Consider the following 19440-nt stretch of genomic DNA (forward strand, 5'->3'; position numbering starts at 1 on the left):
AGATCAAAGACATAAAGGATTTATGCCACTAAAATCTGATTCCAGGGAGGGGTGTGTAGGCACTATCAGGGATTTGTCACTGTTTTACAATGCAGATAAGTAGGAACAAAATAAACCAACACAGAAATGAATACATATGCTAACTCAGCATCTACATAACAATACATTATTTTACTATATTCAAGAAAATCACATATCAGTGACTTGGTAGCAGAAAGTAAAAAAATCCCGATAATTTCTAGACAGTAGGTCTCCCTCCTGGAAATGCATTAAAGACCTGTCAATACTGTATATGGTCTTTGAATCCAGCCTTATTACATCATCTGTGGAGAACACCTGGTTCAAATCTCATTTGACAACTTGACACATAATATTGGCACTCTAAAGTAATTTAGTCAGGTATTGTTTTACATATAACAAGAGAAAATGAACTTCAAACTTATTATTAACATAATTTATTTTGGACAAATAAAAAAAAAGTTTGAATTTAATATGTCATCAATGTTACCAGAAGAAAGTGCACTTTGATATTCAATAACCTGAAATACCCTTAAGTACAAAACGTCAAGCAATTTGGTTGATAGAGATGGTGGTAATCTTAAATGCAGACAAACTCATAAGTATTGAGACTGCAAATAAAAAAGAGCATTTATTGATATTTCTGGCTGTATCCCATTTGGTTTTAGGACCAACTGCCAGGCCACATGGACAAGGAAACTGTAACTTCACTACAATAAATCAAAGGGTTTCTGCATTGGCAGTGGCAATGGCGAAGGAGGAAGGGTGTCAGCATGACAAAAGTCTAAAGGACAGTATGTATACTCTCGAGAGACAGTAATTGAGATTTGACCTTCTCTGAAGTTTCGTTATGAACTCAGATTAAAACATTTGCCTGCAGGAATACTTTTGAAGGTCTGAACAAATTTTATGACATAGATGCAGAAAAATACATTTGACTGTCCAAAAAGCTAATGATATTGTAGTACATTAATATAAAACAAAATTGGTCAACATTTCATTTTGGCACAAAAAAGCTATGTATCTACTTCCCACCCCCCCCCCTCCAATTCTGTATAAAGGTATTGTACAATCCTGCACAGGCACAGTACTCAAGGAACAGCACCAGTCAACCCTACTGCAGACACTTCAGGAGAGAGCAACATGAAACATATAATTCAGAATAATCACAAAATTAAAAAAACGAATGCCTGCTGGAAGGAATGCAAAATTGTACAAAAATAATTGATTGATAGATCTAAATTCTTTTTTCTTATTTCATTTTCAAAATATATTCTATACAGTACATATATTCTTATTCATTCCTGTATCATGCAGTTAGACCAATGCACGAAAACAGATTAAGCATCTGTTTGCTTAAGTTCAAAACACAAGCCCCTTTGCTTGTGCATATTCACTTAACTCCATATTGGACATGTGAGCATAGACAGTACCTGTTGAAATTGATTTCTGGGTAATTTGAATACTCAGATTTCTTGGAGTTGCGACGAGGGAATGTGCAGAAGAAGGCATTGGCCAGGAGGCAGGCTATTTGTTCTTGTGACATTGTGATGGAGTGATTCATCTTCTGCTTAAGCAGTGGTATCGGCTGCAAGGGCAAAAAAAAAGGAAGGCAGAGATAATTGGTTTAGCAATTTACCAAACAAGGAAGCAAAATTGCATTTAGCAAATTACAGGGAGTAATTTAGGACCACTACTGGATTCTTAAATCAGCCAGCACCATTAAAGCCAAGGGCCATTTATCTCTGCTGATTGGAGTAAAGGACCTTGTTTAAGGATTGCAGATTACTAATCAATAAAAAAAGAAAAACAGCCAAAACTGTATTAGGCAGCAGCTCTAAATACCGTTGTGCTGCTTTACTGATTCTCTATCAGAAAGATGTAAGTTTTCATTTACTGGAAGTGCTGCTGATTCTGTTAGAAAACTGAGGCATACAAAATTCCCTACTTCCAAGACAACGTCTGCAGCAGAGATTTGTGGTTGGTCTTTTACCTCAAATAGCTACTCTGGGACTTTTGAAAATGCATATTAAATATACAGCTACACCACTTGGAAGTATATGGTGGGGAGTTTATTTTGACAGTTTTTGATTAATGAGGATGTGAAGCCTGGTTTTTTATTATCAGATTTGAAATAAAAGCATTTCTCCTTACTGGGGTAGTCCTTCAAGAAGTCTATGATGTATACCGCTGATTATCACAAAAGCCTAAATAAACAGCACTGGTCTTCAGTTTACTGTTACTGTTCCTAATACAGGAGACAAGCTACTAGTGGAAAGATCTTAAAAGAATTGCATGAATCTTAGGAATTAGGAAGTAGGAAACAGAAAAAGACATTCTGCAAAATACAATTAGATAACTTTAATAAATTAATTTTGAGTGGTTATTCATATCTATAAAGCTATTAATTACACACAAATGACTCTGGAAGGTCGATAGCACTGGTCATTTCTATACATAAATCAGATGGCTGCTTTACAATTTGAAGAAGCCCAGAAAACGGAAGTGAGAGGAACACAGTTTCACATTCAACACATCATTAATCTCTGCTTCTGCTCCTCAGAAGCAGGCAATAAGACTCAAACGAGCCCCAAAGAAGAGAGGTGGCATTTCTATTGATCTCAGTGCAGCTGCTCAATTTTCTGTCTTATTATACCAACACTAGCCCTACTCAGAGGCTACAGTGTTCTCATTGTCAAATGCCTCAATGTGGCTTCAATTGTAGAACAGGGCTGCTGTTACCACATATCCAATACAGAGTACTGGACACAAAATGCCATGCCAATGAATAAGGCCTTGTTCATAAGGATTTTATCTGATATTCACATGACCTTATTCTTCTGATATAATGAGGACCCTGACATTTGACAAGAAATGAATACAGTTCATTAGTGGGTTTTATGTATGTGCTATTGCTTTCTTTTATAAAATCTCAAAATGCCAATATGATTACCTCCATCATTTTCTGGGTTGTTTCATATAGGCAATGGGGATAAATAATTAATAAGGATAAACTTTAATTATAAAACAAATCACACCCTAATTTTGTTGAAATCAAAATCAATTTGACAAAAGCAAACGGCCATAATGCAGGATATTTATAGTTAAGTGTACCTAAGTTTTACTTACATTTATTGATAACATAATTAATAATACAGTTTAAATTAAACTGATAATAATAAAATGTATTCTCTGTTCCTGTATATCACCTGAACTGTATTAACTATTTGTTAAATCGTTAACATTATACAGATTTAACACCTAACATGTAACAAAGCCCACTTTGACCAACTTCATGTCCTTAGAAAACATGTTCATTGCATGCTGAATCATAAATGTCATGTCGGTTTTGCAAAATAAGCTATTAGTCTACAATTGTTTTTAATATATCTTTACAGTGAATTTTCTGTTAGTCTGGCTTCTAATCCCTTCCATGTAATAGGTGGTAATGTGCATTTTCCCCTCATTGTTTTGCAATTTGCTGGACTGTGAAATTTAGAATTACATGAATGTCATACAAACAATGAAGTACATTTCAAATACACTTTGCACAAAATCCCTTTAATGTTTCCTGTCAGCGATCTGTAAAGGTCAGAAAAGAAAACAGGAAAAGATACAGGAGGTAGAAGGGGCAGATCTTCAACAGGGGTGAGTCACTCACACATGAGCTTTTAGTTATTCAATCACTTCTTATCATGAGATCTATCACTATACTAACAGAAATGACTATCAAGGTAACTGAAAATTCCACAAGAAAATTAACACAATAGTTTGCTTCTGAAGAGAAAAGAAAGATTCTGTTCAGTGTAAAAGAAAAGAGTTTTATGGGAAATCGGAGTAAGACAATCACTGGAGCTTTAGAGAGTACCATGCCTTGTCTTATTTCATCAACTCGATATAACAATGTGCACATCTGACAGCTGAACTCAGATTTCTTTGCATGCAGTATTTCTCTGTAAAACATTTGTGCTATGGTAATCCAATAATTCACATTCACAAAACAAATGATCAAAAGATAAACACCCTGCAATACTAAGTACTTAATTCTGTAGAATATGAGTGGCATCATCTACATTTTTATGAACACAGGAATGCAAACCTACCAACATACTTCACATTAAAGAAGTCATTACATTCTTGTTTATAGAATAACTGACTGCTTTTTTTGTTTTTTCAGAAAAACAGGTACAGGAATTTTAAAGGACATCCCCACAGATATTCTGGATTTTCCAGTACTTAGATTTATAGCAAACAAATTCAAGAAATTTAGAAAGAGAACAAAAATTCAGAAAAAAATTTCATTCATACTTTCATACTTTTTTATAGTGAGCATCAAAAGAAACTTCACTTCATCAAATCAAAACATCACGTCAACAGATTCACAAAGTTATCATCAGGGAAATGACAATCTTTCTTGTAACAGGTGACCAGACATTTTTATTGAACAGATGTGACTGGTGCAACACTGCTTTGTCCCTGCTGGCATTTGATCAAGGAGTTAGAGCACACAGAGCAGAGACCTCCACCATGCCAAAAGGCCATGACTTTTGCAGAGGGATAATTCTAGATTTTCTAGGTTTCAATGGGGTCATGTCACTTCTTTAACATGCTTACTATCACTGAGTTCTATTACATTGACATGACCCATTATACAAACTCATTATACAGATTAACATCACCAACAGGAGGGATGCTATGAAAGTCAGAGGCTAATAGTGCATGTGACTAATAACGAAAGCAATACATGCTATACATCAGTGACAAGTGATCTGCATCAAGTTGCAGATGCTGCCTTGTGGAATTCTATCCAATTCCTCTTGCAGATTCTGGACAAGCAAGTGCACTGGTCTCTGAGCCCTAGATGTTATACACTGTCCAAGAATATTCTACAAAATATAATGAGGCTCAAGCCTAACAAGTAGGGTAATCATGCATAACTCCATCATAACCATCATCACTAATAAGAAGTGTCTCCACCTGAAGGGATTTAATCCAGCTTCGACAGTTCAGAAGTGTTGTTCTTCTGACAAATTGGGTATATCTGTTCCTTTCCACATTTGTCTTTCATGACTTCCATCAGAGTAGGCCAAGTCACCTCATCACCAGTGCTCAACCAACTTACTCACTGCAGTGATTTATTAGTGGTTATGCAACAGTCAAGGTTACAAAGTGTACACAGTAGTCATTATCAATTAATCAACCCTCATGGCAAAAACACTGAAGCAATATCCTAACTCCATGTTCTCCATTATTTTAAAACATACAGTTCATGCATAGAGAAACATATTTATTCTGATGCTCTGCATATATGTTTTGAGTTTATGTCTTGTTCTATTTAGTTTAGGAAAGAGGCTTAGCATAGTTGGCAAGATTTTAGGATCATAATTGGACGGTCGTGGGTTCGAGTCTCCACTGCAAACACTGCTGCTCCAGTACCATCAGCTGTACTGTATAAGTGGGGACCAGTATTGCTGGGGGGTAATTCCTGCTCTGTACTGGCATCCCATCCATGCGGTTTTACACTACAAAAATTTATTCTGATGCTCTGCATATATGTTTTGAGTTTATGTCTAGTTCTATTTAGTTTAGGAAAGAGGCTTAGCATAGTTGGCAAGATTTTAGGATCATAATTGGACGGTCGTGGGTTCGAGTCTCCACTGCAAACACTGCTGCTCCAGTACCATCAGCTGTACTGTATAAGTGGGGACCAGTATTGCTGGGGGGTAATTCCTGCTCTGTACTGGCATCCCATCCATGCGGTTTTACACTACAAAAACCGCGATGAGCTCTGACCTGATGAGCCATAAGCCAAAACTGGATTCTTTCCCCCTCGATTTCACAAGAGCTGAAATTCTCAATGGTCTGAAATAAGATTTGAAACCTGTGTGTTCACACATTATACCTAAATTGCAATAGCTATAAATATATTTTGATATAACCATTCTTGAAGCAAGCAATAAAACAATTCTACAAAAAAAACTGCATCATTATCTGTGTAAATAACTGTGTAAACAGCTGGTCAAAACTCTTTTTGTGTTCCACTCTAGGGAGAACGTGTAAAATCCACTGTCAGCTTTCTTGCTTTTTACCTTCAATCACTCATGAACGTATTTGTTTCTTCTAATGTGTCTTTTCCTATTACAGATGTGCACTGTCCTTCATCACCCATTGGCCTTAATTTAAAATGACTGAACGACCACAACCTTTAATAAGAAACACAGCCCTGCCTGGCACCTTGACCTCATTCATTTCTCAGGATTCCCCTTTACATTGGCCAGTGTGTGAAAAATGATGCTCCCTGCTTCAGATCTCAAGTACAATTCACAGACTTACCTGGGTACACAGCTTTGGCAGTTTTAAAGCCAATTGCCCCATGCCAGGCAGAACATTGAAAAAGAGATGTTTAGCTTCATCACAATTCATATTCTGAAAACAAAACAGAAAGAAAAATGTAATTTTATAAGTTATTTTTTATCAGTTTGGAACCGTAACACAAATATTGCATTACACAAAATATATCATCTTACAAATGTCTCAAAGCTCAGCTGTGTGTAATCTTAACTACCCTTCTTACATTGCTGACATTCATTGCAGCAGATGAGGACTCAGGTGTGTGACTGGTAGCTGGCTGAATACAAAAATGTTTGACAAATGGACATACAAGTCCATCTAGTTATCAGTCTAAAATATTTTTTTACCAACACTTTGTCTTTACAGCAATTTTTAGTCCAGTTTGTAATCACATCCATGGAGCAGGAAAAAATGTGAATTTTACTTTTTGCAGTTTTGCAGTTCTATTTAACGGGTTGCATAAGGACAGAGGACAATTAGAATTGTGTTAATGTCATACAAACAATGCAATGCATTTCATTAATACATTGCATGAAACCACCTCACTGTTTGCTTACAATGGTCTGGAAAGGTCAGAAAAAAATGAGGCAGGAGACGTAGAAGTTAAACAGAGACAAGTCACTCACAGTTAAGTTTGGATTATGCCACTCAATCGCTTATTATGATGAGGTCTGTCACTTTATTCACACCATTCCTATTTGTAGCATCTAAACATTAGTAATATTAAAAAATATTACAAGCCTTTGTTAAATAGGAACCTCTAAGATTTCAATTTGATAGGTGGACCAATTAAATAATGAATGGTCAATTACAAAATTCAGCTGGTCTTGATATGAAAAAGAAAGGAAAAGCCAAGATTCGACTCTCCTACATTAGAAGTTAGTCAGGAATACTGTAGAATAGATGCAATGTCACCTTTAGATATCTCATTAGATGTACACATTCAGAACAGAAATAAGAAGTAAAAAAACAGAATATAAACATCCTTCCCAGAGTTTTGGGTGCTTGGTGCTGACTACAAACATTACCTTATAATTTAATCACTGTGTTAAGCTCTGTATTACAATACATTTATTTCATACTCAGACTAGCACATTAAACCCCTCTCTAAGAATGGAAAACAGCTCAGAAAACTACCAGTACATCATAAAGTCGGAAATTGCAAGCACAGAATACTGTTAAATGAGACATTTGAACCCAGCTGTCTACTTGTCAGCCTGGATAATTTTCTTATTCGACTGTCACTGGATATGACTCATGAATACTTGCCAAGTTGTCTGCAGCATGACAGAAGGTGAACAATATCACTTACATATTGACACAATATAGCTCTTGGCTCATTCAAGACATCAGCTGCATGTTGTGTTATTAGCATTTCTCTTTTAAAAAGAATTTGTTGAGACACATTCTATTAAAACAGAACTAAATTTATTAAAACAATTTTGTCCTCCATTATTTTTGGTCTAAAAGCTGCTACAGTACACTTTCTAGAAGCACGTTTACACCTGACTGTGCTACAATAAATCATAGAGAATTGAATAATATCAGCTTTCCACATGTATAACTACTTATGTATTTCAGAATTTAATCAATCAATCATTGAATTAAATGATTAATTTAAATCAAGAAAAGTGGAAAAAAGCAGAGTAATTTCCTTGGATCATTCGAACTGGGTGAGATCCTCCTTAAGTTACTGAGAAAAAAAACAAGCAGTATGTATGGTCTCACGTTCCAGCTTCAATGTTTGGCTTCTGATACTTTTTGGAACAATTCCCTTGCTTTTTTTCTTTCAAAACACACTTAAAAGGGAGGTCAAATGAGGATAAGGACAAGTGGCAAGTGAAATACTCAAAATCCAAGGGAATCAACTGCAACCACAGAACAAAGCTTAAGAATTAAAGTGAGCGCAGCTCAGCAGAGGCACCATGAGACTTCAGTCACCACTGCAGCACAAGCTCATGAACCACAAGTCTTTGATCCCTTCTAGATGTTAGGGTTGGTAGTGGTCAACCAGAACATCTTACACTCAGTTTCATTATGAGCTCACAGAGGCTTCTGAAGGACTGGTATACTCAAGAGAGGTAAAAACTAGAAATAAAGATATTATGAACAGGTTAATCTAGTGCATGCTATTGAACAGAAATAAAACTCCCACAACATTTCCAGCCACAGATGGTTTCTATGACGCACAAGGGAATAGAATGCGGACACTTGGGACTGTTAACATGGTGAGCAGGCGGAGGGGAGCCCAAGATTTCTTGCTGTTCAGAGGTTTATTGCTGAATTTAATGAATGACCTAGTGAGCAGCAATAGAACAGTACATAGCACACAAAATATCCTGTTTTATGTTGGCTACACAGGTTCCTGCCAAGCAGCTTAATTTTGGTACTCTGAGTCAACATCAGCGGAGCACCATCAGTAGCTTCAGATTGCAAATGGAAAATATTTTTGTGTTCATTTTCACATATAATCCTCCAGTGGTTTAAAGGCAGAGCAATAAAAAGAAAAATTAAAACGGGTTATAAAGCATGAACACTAAGCTGAGACTTCCTACAAACCACTGAACTGGATACTACAATTATCCTCATACTAGGGAATACGGAATCCAGAAAACGTATATTACACACCAACCACCCATGACTTAAAATAAACGTGCTGTTATTTTATCATAGCTGAGATTTACTACATACTTATTTATAGCGATATTGGCTTCAAAATGTCAGGATGATCAATCACGGGGCAATTTCATCAAGGTTGTTGGGCATGTTGGTTGATTAAATGGATTCCTGGAACAGATGCAAATGCCCAAGTGTGAGCTACAGGACAGTGTGTTCCTGGACAAGAAGCCTTGACTGGCAATTTAGCAAAGAACATTTATATTGCAGCAAAGGAGGCTTGACTAAACACTGTCATAAGTAATGACCTGCTTGACATCATAAACGGTTCCTTGGGGCATAATGAATGAAAGCAGTTGACAGCCAGGATGGGATATAGCTGAGGTAGCAAGGCCTGGCGTTTTTAAATCAAACTTCGACAGCGCATCAAATCAACTAAACTAACACTCAGCGTATGACTTGAAACAGGTCTATACATCACATCAAACTGACAAAGCAATCAAGTAAAAGAGGCAGCCTGCATTTGAGCAAAGTTCAGATTTACCACCGCGTTTTTCCCATTTTCATTCTTCTCCACCCCCAATAAACCATGCAAGGTTGATTGACTATTGGAATATGACTGTGTAAATGAAACAGATGTGAGTTCATATCCCTAAATCAGAAGAAAACAATCTTACCATGTCAGTCACCAATTTTATTTTCTAGGCATGCATTTTAAAAATATTTAATCAGAACTTTCCTCTGTCCAACCATTCCTCCCTACACACTAATTCTAATCTGACGTCCTTCAATTCACAGCTCACCTGATCAAGTACCATGGTCATGAACAGATAAGCCAAGGCATCAGACATGACTTATAGAAGCATTTTTCTCGTAGGAAGGAAACTCATCTCCTAATACAATACAGATGGCAACATGTCACGTTGTTTTTCAAACATGCTGTCTGATCGGTTTCTCAGTACATTTGAAAATTCCATGTGTAATGAAAGAAACATACAAGCATAGGCACACAAAACACTAAGATTTAGTGAAGGACAAAACTATTAATCACCCTTTGTACAAAGGTGGAAAATACACAGTTAATATACTTGAATGAGCAAAATCTGTATTCCTCTCTTTCCCTTGTGCTGTGATTGCATAGTGTCCTTACTGGCTTTGACTTAGATGCAGGTGATACAAATGGTATCAGTAAACAGTAAAATATTTTTAGTGTCTGCTCAAGAAAATTAAAAATTAGAATGTAATGACTGGGTGCATGATACACTGTAAATTCTAATTAAAAGCTACATACAGCACACAATGTTCTCACCCTATGTTTAGAATATACAATATACACATTAAGGCTATTTAAATAGTTCATTTGTCACCATATTACACGTACTGATAATGTTGTCTAGCAGAGCACCAGAGAATGAGGATAAGCCGGCTCACTTTTTTTACTGATACTTAAGATTATTCATTATGAAAAATCACAGCTATCAGATGTCTCAATAAATCCAACCCTACAAGAAAAAGAACATACTGTATATTGTGTGAAGCTCATTTTTGTCACTGATTCGTATTGTTAAATGCAATGCACTGCACATACAGTAGTCAACAACCTTTCTGTTATACAGTACAGTAACAGAAGACTTTTTAGCATGGCTCATCATTCCAACAGTGACAGAAGACAGGTCAAATGTTGGTGGCAGTGTTGTTATTTTTCCCTTTTCTGACATTTGCATCAGTATAAGATATATGAGCGGGTAACAAAAAGCTTAAGTGTACACCTCACCTCAGCATGTAATTTTATTACACAATACAGCATGTGTGATACCTCATCAATTTTGAAAAATTAGCCATGCTTATTAGTACTTAAATTTTAAAAAGGTTATTTGAACAAACTTCAGTCTGACCTGATTCTGTCAGGATGTTCCATGTACTGGGCAATACCTTCATTAAAAAAGGATTAATACTTTGAAACAAATGCAGAGAAATTACAGCAGAACAAAATATAAGACCACATCAGTGATCAAAGTTAATTAATGGAACCAAAAAACCCAAATTCACAGTAAATATCAAAAAGAAGATATTGTGCTGAAATTGTGTTGAGTGACTTAACCTATTTTACCCAAAAATTTCAGTTCAGTGTTCCTTCTGCAATTCTGTGACAGTCTCGGCTAGGTCAGGCCACAGCAGGTCACCTCAGTGACTTTTTGCCAGTGATTACGGCACTATGAATCGCTGGAGAAGTAAGGCACGATTCATATTTCTAAACCCACTCCCTTGACAGCATCCCAGTAGGTGGTCTTGCTTGTGAGGCAGAGGTGTTGGTACGTGTTTGAAAATAAACTGCACTCCCCACCTCCTTTACTTACTCCTACTGCTACGAACTGCACAGCGCTAACTTGATTGGAATTGTCCGCTGCTGTCAAGCCCATCTTCAATTACTCAGCCTCCTGATTAAAAGCAGCGGAAGGGAAAGAAGTACACTGGGAAAAAATACACATGCTTCTGATTTTATTTTTATATTTAATCACAGTCTGGCATTATGCAGCAAAGGACCTTATTTTGTAAAATATGAGTGTTTTTGACATTTATTGGAAACCACAGGCCGATACTTCCATTGTGGAAAAGCACGCAGACAGTTTACAAGACAAGGCCTAATTCACATTTCTTTTTTAATAACCATTACACTTCAACTGCCAATCAAGGCACCGCGCCACCTCCAAGGCTTCTCACCTCTTGACAATTACTTTAGCGTTTCTGAAATGCTTGGAAAATTTAATTAAGTCAAAAGAGTTTACTTTCAGTCGCTCACAATACTAAATATACTGATGTTTTTCTCAGCTTTAGGCAAGAACACCCTTTTAGAATAAATACATCTGCTGAAATTCCTGAATCTTTTTAAACAATTTAAGTGAGTAAATTACTTTGTATTGTGTAATTTGGTCTGTGCTTTAAGGCACTTACAAATTTTAATGAACTAATTTTAAGTTCCAAGTTTAAAGATGTAAGAATTCAAAAATCAAGATCATAATCTGTATGCGCGCATCTGTGCTAATTGTGAGCACTACAAGGAACATACTTTAAAACAAATGTCTTTGTGGCATTCAAAATGCAAAAATAAGGTATGCTCAGACCAGAAAATAAATCCGATAAATCTGAACACACAACAATGAAGGTGCAACGTTTCATCCATTTCATCAAAATGAGCGAATGCAGTCCTGTATATTCAAACTTTATCAAACTCAAAATACATTTCATAATCAAGGATTTAATAGTGTAGATGCATCTGGTGGAGAATATAATTAAGATGCTTGAACCTTGGTGAACTAACTAAGAAGGTAAACCAATAACAAGCATTTTCACATTCCTTTCTGCTGTTACGCACACAGAAAGATTGCCCGGCACACTGAAGATGACTAACACAGATGCTGACAACACTGTGAGCATATCTCATCGTGGATAATTATTTTAAAATAATACGTTGAACACTAGGACATGAAAAGGTGTCTACTGTGTTCAGTGGTTGGCATCAATAAAGAACTTCAACTCAAAGACCAGTAACATTAATTAATTCATCTGCAGGTAGGTCTGATAAAGTAAGGTTCTTTAAATAACAGCAGTACAGACTACCTTTTATAACTTAAAATGATTTTTTGTGACAATTCTGCACAATTATGCTCTTTCACGAATTAGCCCTTAGTGTGGAACAAGCTACGTGCCATATGGTTGAAGCCAGTACTCTGGCTTTCTTTGAGAAACAGCTGGATGGGATCCTTGTATTAAATAACTACTAACTAAACAAGCTAGATGGGCCATTTTACACCAATATTCTGTACACTATGTAAAAACAATTATAGATGTATTAAGATTTGGAATCGCATCCTACTTCAAAAAGTAAAAAGCTGAGAAAAAGTCCAAGCTGTTACTCATCTCAGCTCACCACCATGACACTAAGGAGGTGGTGAAGCGCTGAGTCACTGTTTTTCACAACACAGGCCCCCGAGTGACTGAGGCAAAGTCTGTATGGACTGGAAGAGTGATACAGCCCTTAATGACCACAGTGTAAGTCATAGACCAGGCAAGCTGGAGGGTTTACTACTGCATGGCAAGTGGAGGGTTACCTACTGTTACTAACTGGACCTCACCCTGCCATGGTTTCAGAAAGCCTGGTTGCACTGGGAGGATGAAACAGTCAACCCAATCCTTTATGTCAAGACTATAGTGATCTGATTTGCAATCTGAAGAAGTATATGCACTAACTCACTGTTATACTTATATTTTAAAAATTCTGCTGATAAAAAAGGGTTTATTATATACAGTATGTATATCTTTTATTAAGTGTTATAATATATAAACCATTTACATTATTTAACACAGATAATAACAGAATTCCACTGAGGCACAGTTTTGGAAAACAAATGGTTTAACATTACCTTTATAGTTGTTATAAATGAATCAATTTACATCCCTACTGGAAATCTATACATATAACTCTTAATAATTTAGTAAACGTGAATATACCATTTGCATTTTCTGTTATATACTTGGGCAATTTCGACTTTGATGATATTGAAGTTAAGGATAGATATATACTAGGGATTCTTCTAGCAGCTAGTAAAAAAGCAATTACATGAAAATGGCTTATAAAAGAACCTCCAACACAATGTTGTGAATGAGATCTATAAAATGGAAAGAATAACTTTTTATTGCAGGCAGCGAGGTTTAGCAAATACTGGGAAACATGGATTAAAGTTATCTCCCTACAGGGACCTGATTTTAGTTTACGAGAAAATATGCAGTGATATCTATGTGTTGTGTTTCTTATCAAACAACTGGATTTTTTTGTACAGCCCTACATACCTGCTGGCATAATTTAAATAGCTCATTTTTATTTATACAATGTAACAAAAACTTAAGATGAAGGCAAATGTTTATTCGGCTGTTTTGGTTATGTTCTGTTTGTAAATCCTTTCATCGCTAAATAAAAAGTTTAAAAAAAGAATCAATTGTCTAACAGTGCCCCCTGTGGCTCAAATACAGGAAAGACTGTAAAAGTTAAAATGAGGCTGTTACATGTAGTAAGTTTTCCAATAAGTCTCATTTAGAACATAAAGAGTAAGCCTCAGCTACATTTAATAGCTGTGGGATCTAATACTGGGTACAACTCATTAAATATAAGATACCTTCAGCAAAAGCTCACCAAAATTTAACTCTGTATCCCTTAGATTTTTTTCAATTTCAATGAAAGCTGAATTTAATTTGTTCTTCACTGAAGCAATTAGCTCCTTTAACCTGTCTGTATACGACAAAGCCTTGAGGAATCATTCTAGTTGCGGTTCACTCTAAGGCTATTGTGCTTTTGGCTTCCTGCAGTTCAGAATCACCCATGTGATATATACACTGGTGATATATACCACTCAGAGCATAAGAACCCTTACAAAGGAAAGGCCATCCAGCCCATCTAGCCCAATACACATTTCCAAATATTTCTGGCATCATTGTGGCATTTCTTGAAAGAAGCCAGGATATCGGCTTCAACAACATGATGAAGTAGAGTAGCTTGTTCCATACACCCACAACCCTCTGTGTAGAGAAGTGCTTCCTGTTCTTCATTTCAAATAGACTTTCGAGTAGTGGAATATGTCACATAGTGGACATCATTGGAAGGGTGCAAAGGAACAAGTAATAGGTTTATTCCATGCTGAATAAAAGAAGAAAGAGAACACAACGTTTCGGCCGTGGAGCCTTCTTCAGGTGAAGCTTCAGGGAACCTCAGGGAATCTCAGCTTCAGGGAACCTGAAGAAGGCTCCACGGCCGAAACGTTGTGTTCTCTTTCTTCTTTTATTCAGCATGGAATAAACCTATTACTTGTTCCTTTGCAGCCTACGCATGCTGACGCAGCTCCCCACCTGAACTACTATCATTGGAAGGGGGTGAATACTTCTGCAAAATTCAAAACTCTCTGTAGTCTCTTGCTTCAATCTTGAAGATTGTAATTCAGTTTTGATCTATCTATAGTACCTCACCACCACTCTTTGTATTGTCTATCTTTCCAAAAAACAACTTATTTAACATTTGTTCCTGTCACACTTCCCTACCCATTTTTCAATTCATCATGTCTTTTAAACTTGGTAACACAGTGGCTTTTCAACTTTATAGTATAACTAAAATGACATTTCATATTTTATAGTCTTTTTTAATAAAACTAAAAATGGTTTCTATTAAAATTTCTTATACTCAGTCTCTCTATTCATTTTGACAAAATATTTTCTGTGTTATATTAAGAGTACTTGTAATAACTCAGATCCTGAATAAAAGAGAAGTCTTTTTAAGGCAGTCACAGATTGAAGTTAAAGGATCCAATTGAAAAAATTCCAAGTATCCTTAGATCACACTAGTTGGCAGGGCTAATGGCGACAAGATAAAACAAAAAAGTTACCTCCAAGACGTCAACATGTTTAAAACCATGTCCTTTTGATATTTCAAAGTATAATGAGCAGTAAAAAAATACATTCCTGGAAGTACTGTTGTCTGAATTTGATGTCAAACACTAAACTAAATAAAGTGACAGACACTGTAATATGACAGCAGAACTCCGTGTGCATTAGGAGATGAAGAAAATGCAGATGTGAAATCCTAACTGCTGGATTTGGTATTGCCACTGCCTGTGCCACCCCTGACCTTGATCACTCTGAGTTTTGTGACATTCTTCCTCTTTCACTTACTGCCTAGTCTTGAGAGGAATAAAATGCATTGCTCAAGCACTTAAATGGACAGCAAGCGTAGCTGGAGCAATGGTGCTTCATTAGGACTGGCTGCTCTTTGCTAATGGCTTTTATTAGCTACCTTATAGATTTAATGGCTTTTTTTAATTAAATTAGATTGAGCTGTAAAATGACACAGACAGCTATTGATCCAGAAAAATCTGACTCACCCAATAAAATTCTTCCAAGTAAAGGATAGGAATTCTGAGCAAGACTTTGCTTTCATTAAGGTATGATTAATAGGGATGGCTGGCAGAACTGCCAAACCCAGTTATTAACCCCATGATGTAACTTGGACCAGCATTTAGTTAAAAAGTGAATTTTACCTGTGAAACAGTAACATTTTTTTTCTAAATCAACATTTTCTAAGCACATCTCCTTCAAAAAGAAATAATAGATCTAAATCTACTTAAATTTGTTGTCCTAGTCGTGATAATGAAAGATTTTTTTTAATTAATTGAATTATTGATCATCCGCATTGTGTTAATAATTTCAGTCTTCTCTCCTTAAGACATGTCATGTGAATTTTAAAAAATTAGTGCTTTAATTTCAGTCTTATCAGGCTGGTAAATGGACTGTCCTTTCATCTTGTCATTCGTCAGTCCCAAACATCAAGACTAATGTTCCATCAATCATCTAGAAGACTGGAAAAAGTTTTCCATCAATAACAATTTTTATGTAAATACTTTTCAGTGCCTTAACACTGCGGCATAGCTGATAGCTCAGCTGCTAAAGCCTTAATATGAAAGTAAGACATTCAGAGGACAAAGGATTATTCATATGTCACCAAAAAACATCTTCTGTGTTATTTACAATGTAGCCATTAAACCCCACACTGCATTTACGTAAAGAAAGAGAGAGCACAGCCACTGATAGAATTACTTCAAATAAAAACAATTTAGAATCCTGTTCCTATGGGGGAAAGAGGGCCATTCAAGGGAACTGACTTGTCACTTAAAATCAACTATTACTGCTTTTCAAATGCCATATTTGCATCTCTTTAGTTAGGGCAAATTGATCCCATCTCATACATGGCCCATCAGAGACAGCTGTTGATTTCATGCTTTGTGCACGTCTTTACCTTAATTAGTCATCAGTCCACAATGAACGCCACTGAGACACCTCTCTATGAGCAGGTGCAAGTTGGTAAGAGAGGCAGCTATTCATCTGGAAGACTATAAACCTTTGCTATTCCCATAAAGACAGACTCAGAAGTTTATAGCACTAGTAAAAACTTCTGTATTACTAGTCATATTCATGTGAATGATAAAAGTAGAATCTCCCGATTCACAATTTTGTTTGTTATAAATGTGCACAGGTGTGCTAAACGAACTACAGAAAAAAATATTTCCTATAATTTCTTCAGTTTAAAGTGAGCTGGACCTGTATTATCCATCACATTATTGTTTTTTGAACACAGTAAATGTAAAGGTTAAAAATGTCTTAATTTTTATGAAAAGTTAATTCACGTAGCTTCTGTGCATTAGACAACGTGCCCTTCAGTAATGATATATTTGGAATTTTGTTATATTTCAAGTGAAAAATTACAACATTAAGTGTATCGATTCATTTACAGTATAAATTATTGCCAGTTGTCTCAGGACTAATTTAGTGGAACACAGGGGAGCTATAAAACACCATGAATTAGATCTTAGGTAGCTGGCAGGAGGTGGACTAATATTAGCATCAAAGACACAACGGCACTACATATCTTGGCAAAACTCCATTGTCTAATCAGAGTAGAGAAAAAGACTCATCTGTGTTTTGCATTGACAGTGATATACTGTAATAACAAACAGTTCAGAATAAATCCTGTGAAAACACAATGGATAAGTGTGGAAGGTTAAACTATGCAGATGCTTTCTGTTTTCAAAGGTTAATAGGTTTTGGATCCAGTGCTTATTATCCTTTCTCATGACAATGTTTCCTCATTGGGCTCTCAAAAATAGGTGTTCAGTCATTTGACTAAAATTTCATCAAAACTGTTTAGTAATCGATATGGGTTATCCAGCTAAACAGGCTCTTCAACTGAAATTAACACCAGTCTGAAGTCTGTACACTCTAGAAATAATGCCACCAGTAATTATAAAGCATTAAAATCAGAAATGGAGACAAGAGACCTAAGGTAAGCAGTGTAGCAGATGCAATGTGAGAGAATATAGTTCTAAATGGTGGATTTAATGTTTCTAAAATTTAGGATCTTGAGCTTCATGTTTAATTCCAGAGGTATTACACAGCATAAATGTGCTCTATACTATATGTTGTTACATACAATGTAAAACAGTAGGTATTGTAAACTTTATCTGTCATCCAGAAGAATCTTGATAGGACAGCAATGTAAAAACTAACATTCATAACAAATCTAGACTAAAATTTCATGTTTGAAGGACATGTATGAAGTCCTTTCAGGACACATTTATTCAATTTAATTTGCACTGACAGATTTATTAAAGGCCAATGGTCCATCTGCACAGCACAAGATTCGACAACTTTAATCAGTTGCAATGTTTACAAGCATTTACACTTGAGTTTTAAATGCCTTCTGCTGAGTGACTTTCCATTAGAGGAATGATGAAGAAGATATCCTGACAATACTCAAAACAACTGGATTAACTTCAGATGTCTCACAATACTACACAAGATTGCAATGTTACCTATTTTGGACAAATATAACTGGGAGGAGCACATGTTAATTGATTTGATCATATGCATTATTACTTACTGAAATGCACTCTTTCATATCACATCTCCTGGACCATTAAGACAGAAATACTAGTTTCTTTTTTTTTGTCAGCTTCCAAACCTCAATCCTCAGTCCATGAGGAACTGAGGTTCACAGACTTTCATTCCTTACCTCTGTACACAGCAAATTGAGAGCAGTGAAGTCCCACCTTTTGGAGTGTGTGACATTGTATCTCGAAATGGCATCCTAAAATTGAAAGAATATCATTATTACTTGAGTCTACAATTAAATTTTAAAGTTTAAAACTATGTAATTCATAAACCTCAACCTAAAACAGGTTCTAGACCAAGAATTAAATATCAATATATTAAAAATAGCACTATATTAAAACATTAATTATCAGTTATTATTACATAGTTGTGTATTTCACTGCAATATAAGTGCAGCTGACTGCAGTAAAGAGGACTTAAATCTTTTCACGACAATCATATATTATTGGTATGCCACACTTAATTAACTGTTTACAACTTTTATAAGTTAGTAACCGAATCTTCATGAGCTTTTACATTTATATGTGTGGAGATATAATAATAAGAGCTAATTAACATTTAAGAATGGATTACAAAAATGTAAATAAGAGAAAAATATACAAAAAATACATTCACACTCCATTTAAAATGACAAGATGTGCAAGCTTCATTACCTTTACATCAAGTGAGCTACTAAATCTGCTCTCCAAGGCTAAAACTATCAGCTTCCATCTACTCTGCAGCCCAGAGCTTCCATCCTGCAAAGGGATCAAAAACATTTGCCAATTACTCATAACCACTAACACCAGGTGCTAATACTGCACTTAAAAAAGGGCTTCTGATGCTCAGAATGAGTGAATTTAGAATAATTTAATTTTTCAGTTCTTAAAATATTAAAAGCCTCTCTTAACTGAATTCTTGCTCTGGTCTGGCAGTAACCCCCCTGGCTACGGATGGGACTGCAGATTCAGCAAGGAGATACTTAACTAG

General features: G+C 35.8%; 1 protein-coding gene across 3 annotated transcripts in view; it reads right to left on the reverse strand.

Moving 5' to 3' along the window:
• parga (poly (ADP-ribose) glycohydrolase a) overlaps positions 1-19440 on the reverse strand; it is a 54491-nt gene that overhangs the window by 26982 nt on the left and 8069 nt on the right. For all 3 annotated transcript variants that reach the window (XM_088915881.1, XM_088915882.1, XM_088915883.1), the window contains exons 7-10: positions 19125-19208; positions 18593-18667; positions 6352-6444; positions 1452-1606 (exon numbers count right to left, since the gene is read on the reverse strand). In XM_088915881.1, coding sequence (XP_088772007.1) covers positions 1452-1606; positions 6352-6444; positions 18593-18667; positions 19125-19208 — 407 coding nt within the window. The remainder of the gene's footprint in view (positions 1-1451; positions 1607-6351; positions 6445-18592; positions 18668-19124; positions 19209-19440) is intronic.

The sequence above is a fragment of the Atractosteus spatula genome, chromosome 5 (genome assembly GCF_055471065.1).
Source record: "Atractosteus spatula isolate fAtrSpa1 chromosome 5, fAtrSpa1.hap1, whole genome shotgun sequence".
Taxonomy (NCBI): domain Eukaryota; kingdom Metazoa; phylum Chordata; class Actinopteri; order Semionotiformes; family Lepisosteidae; genus Atractosteus; species Atractosteus spatula.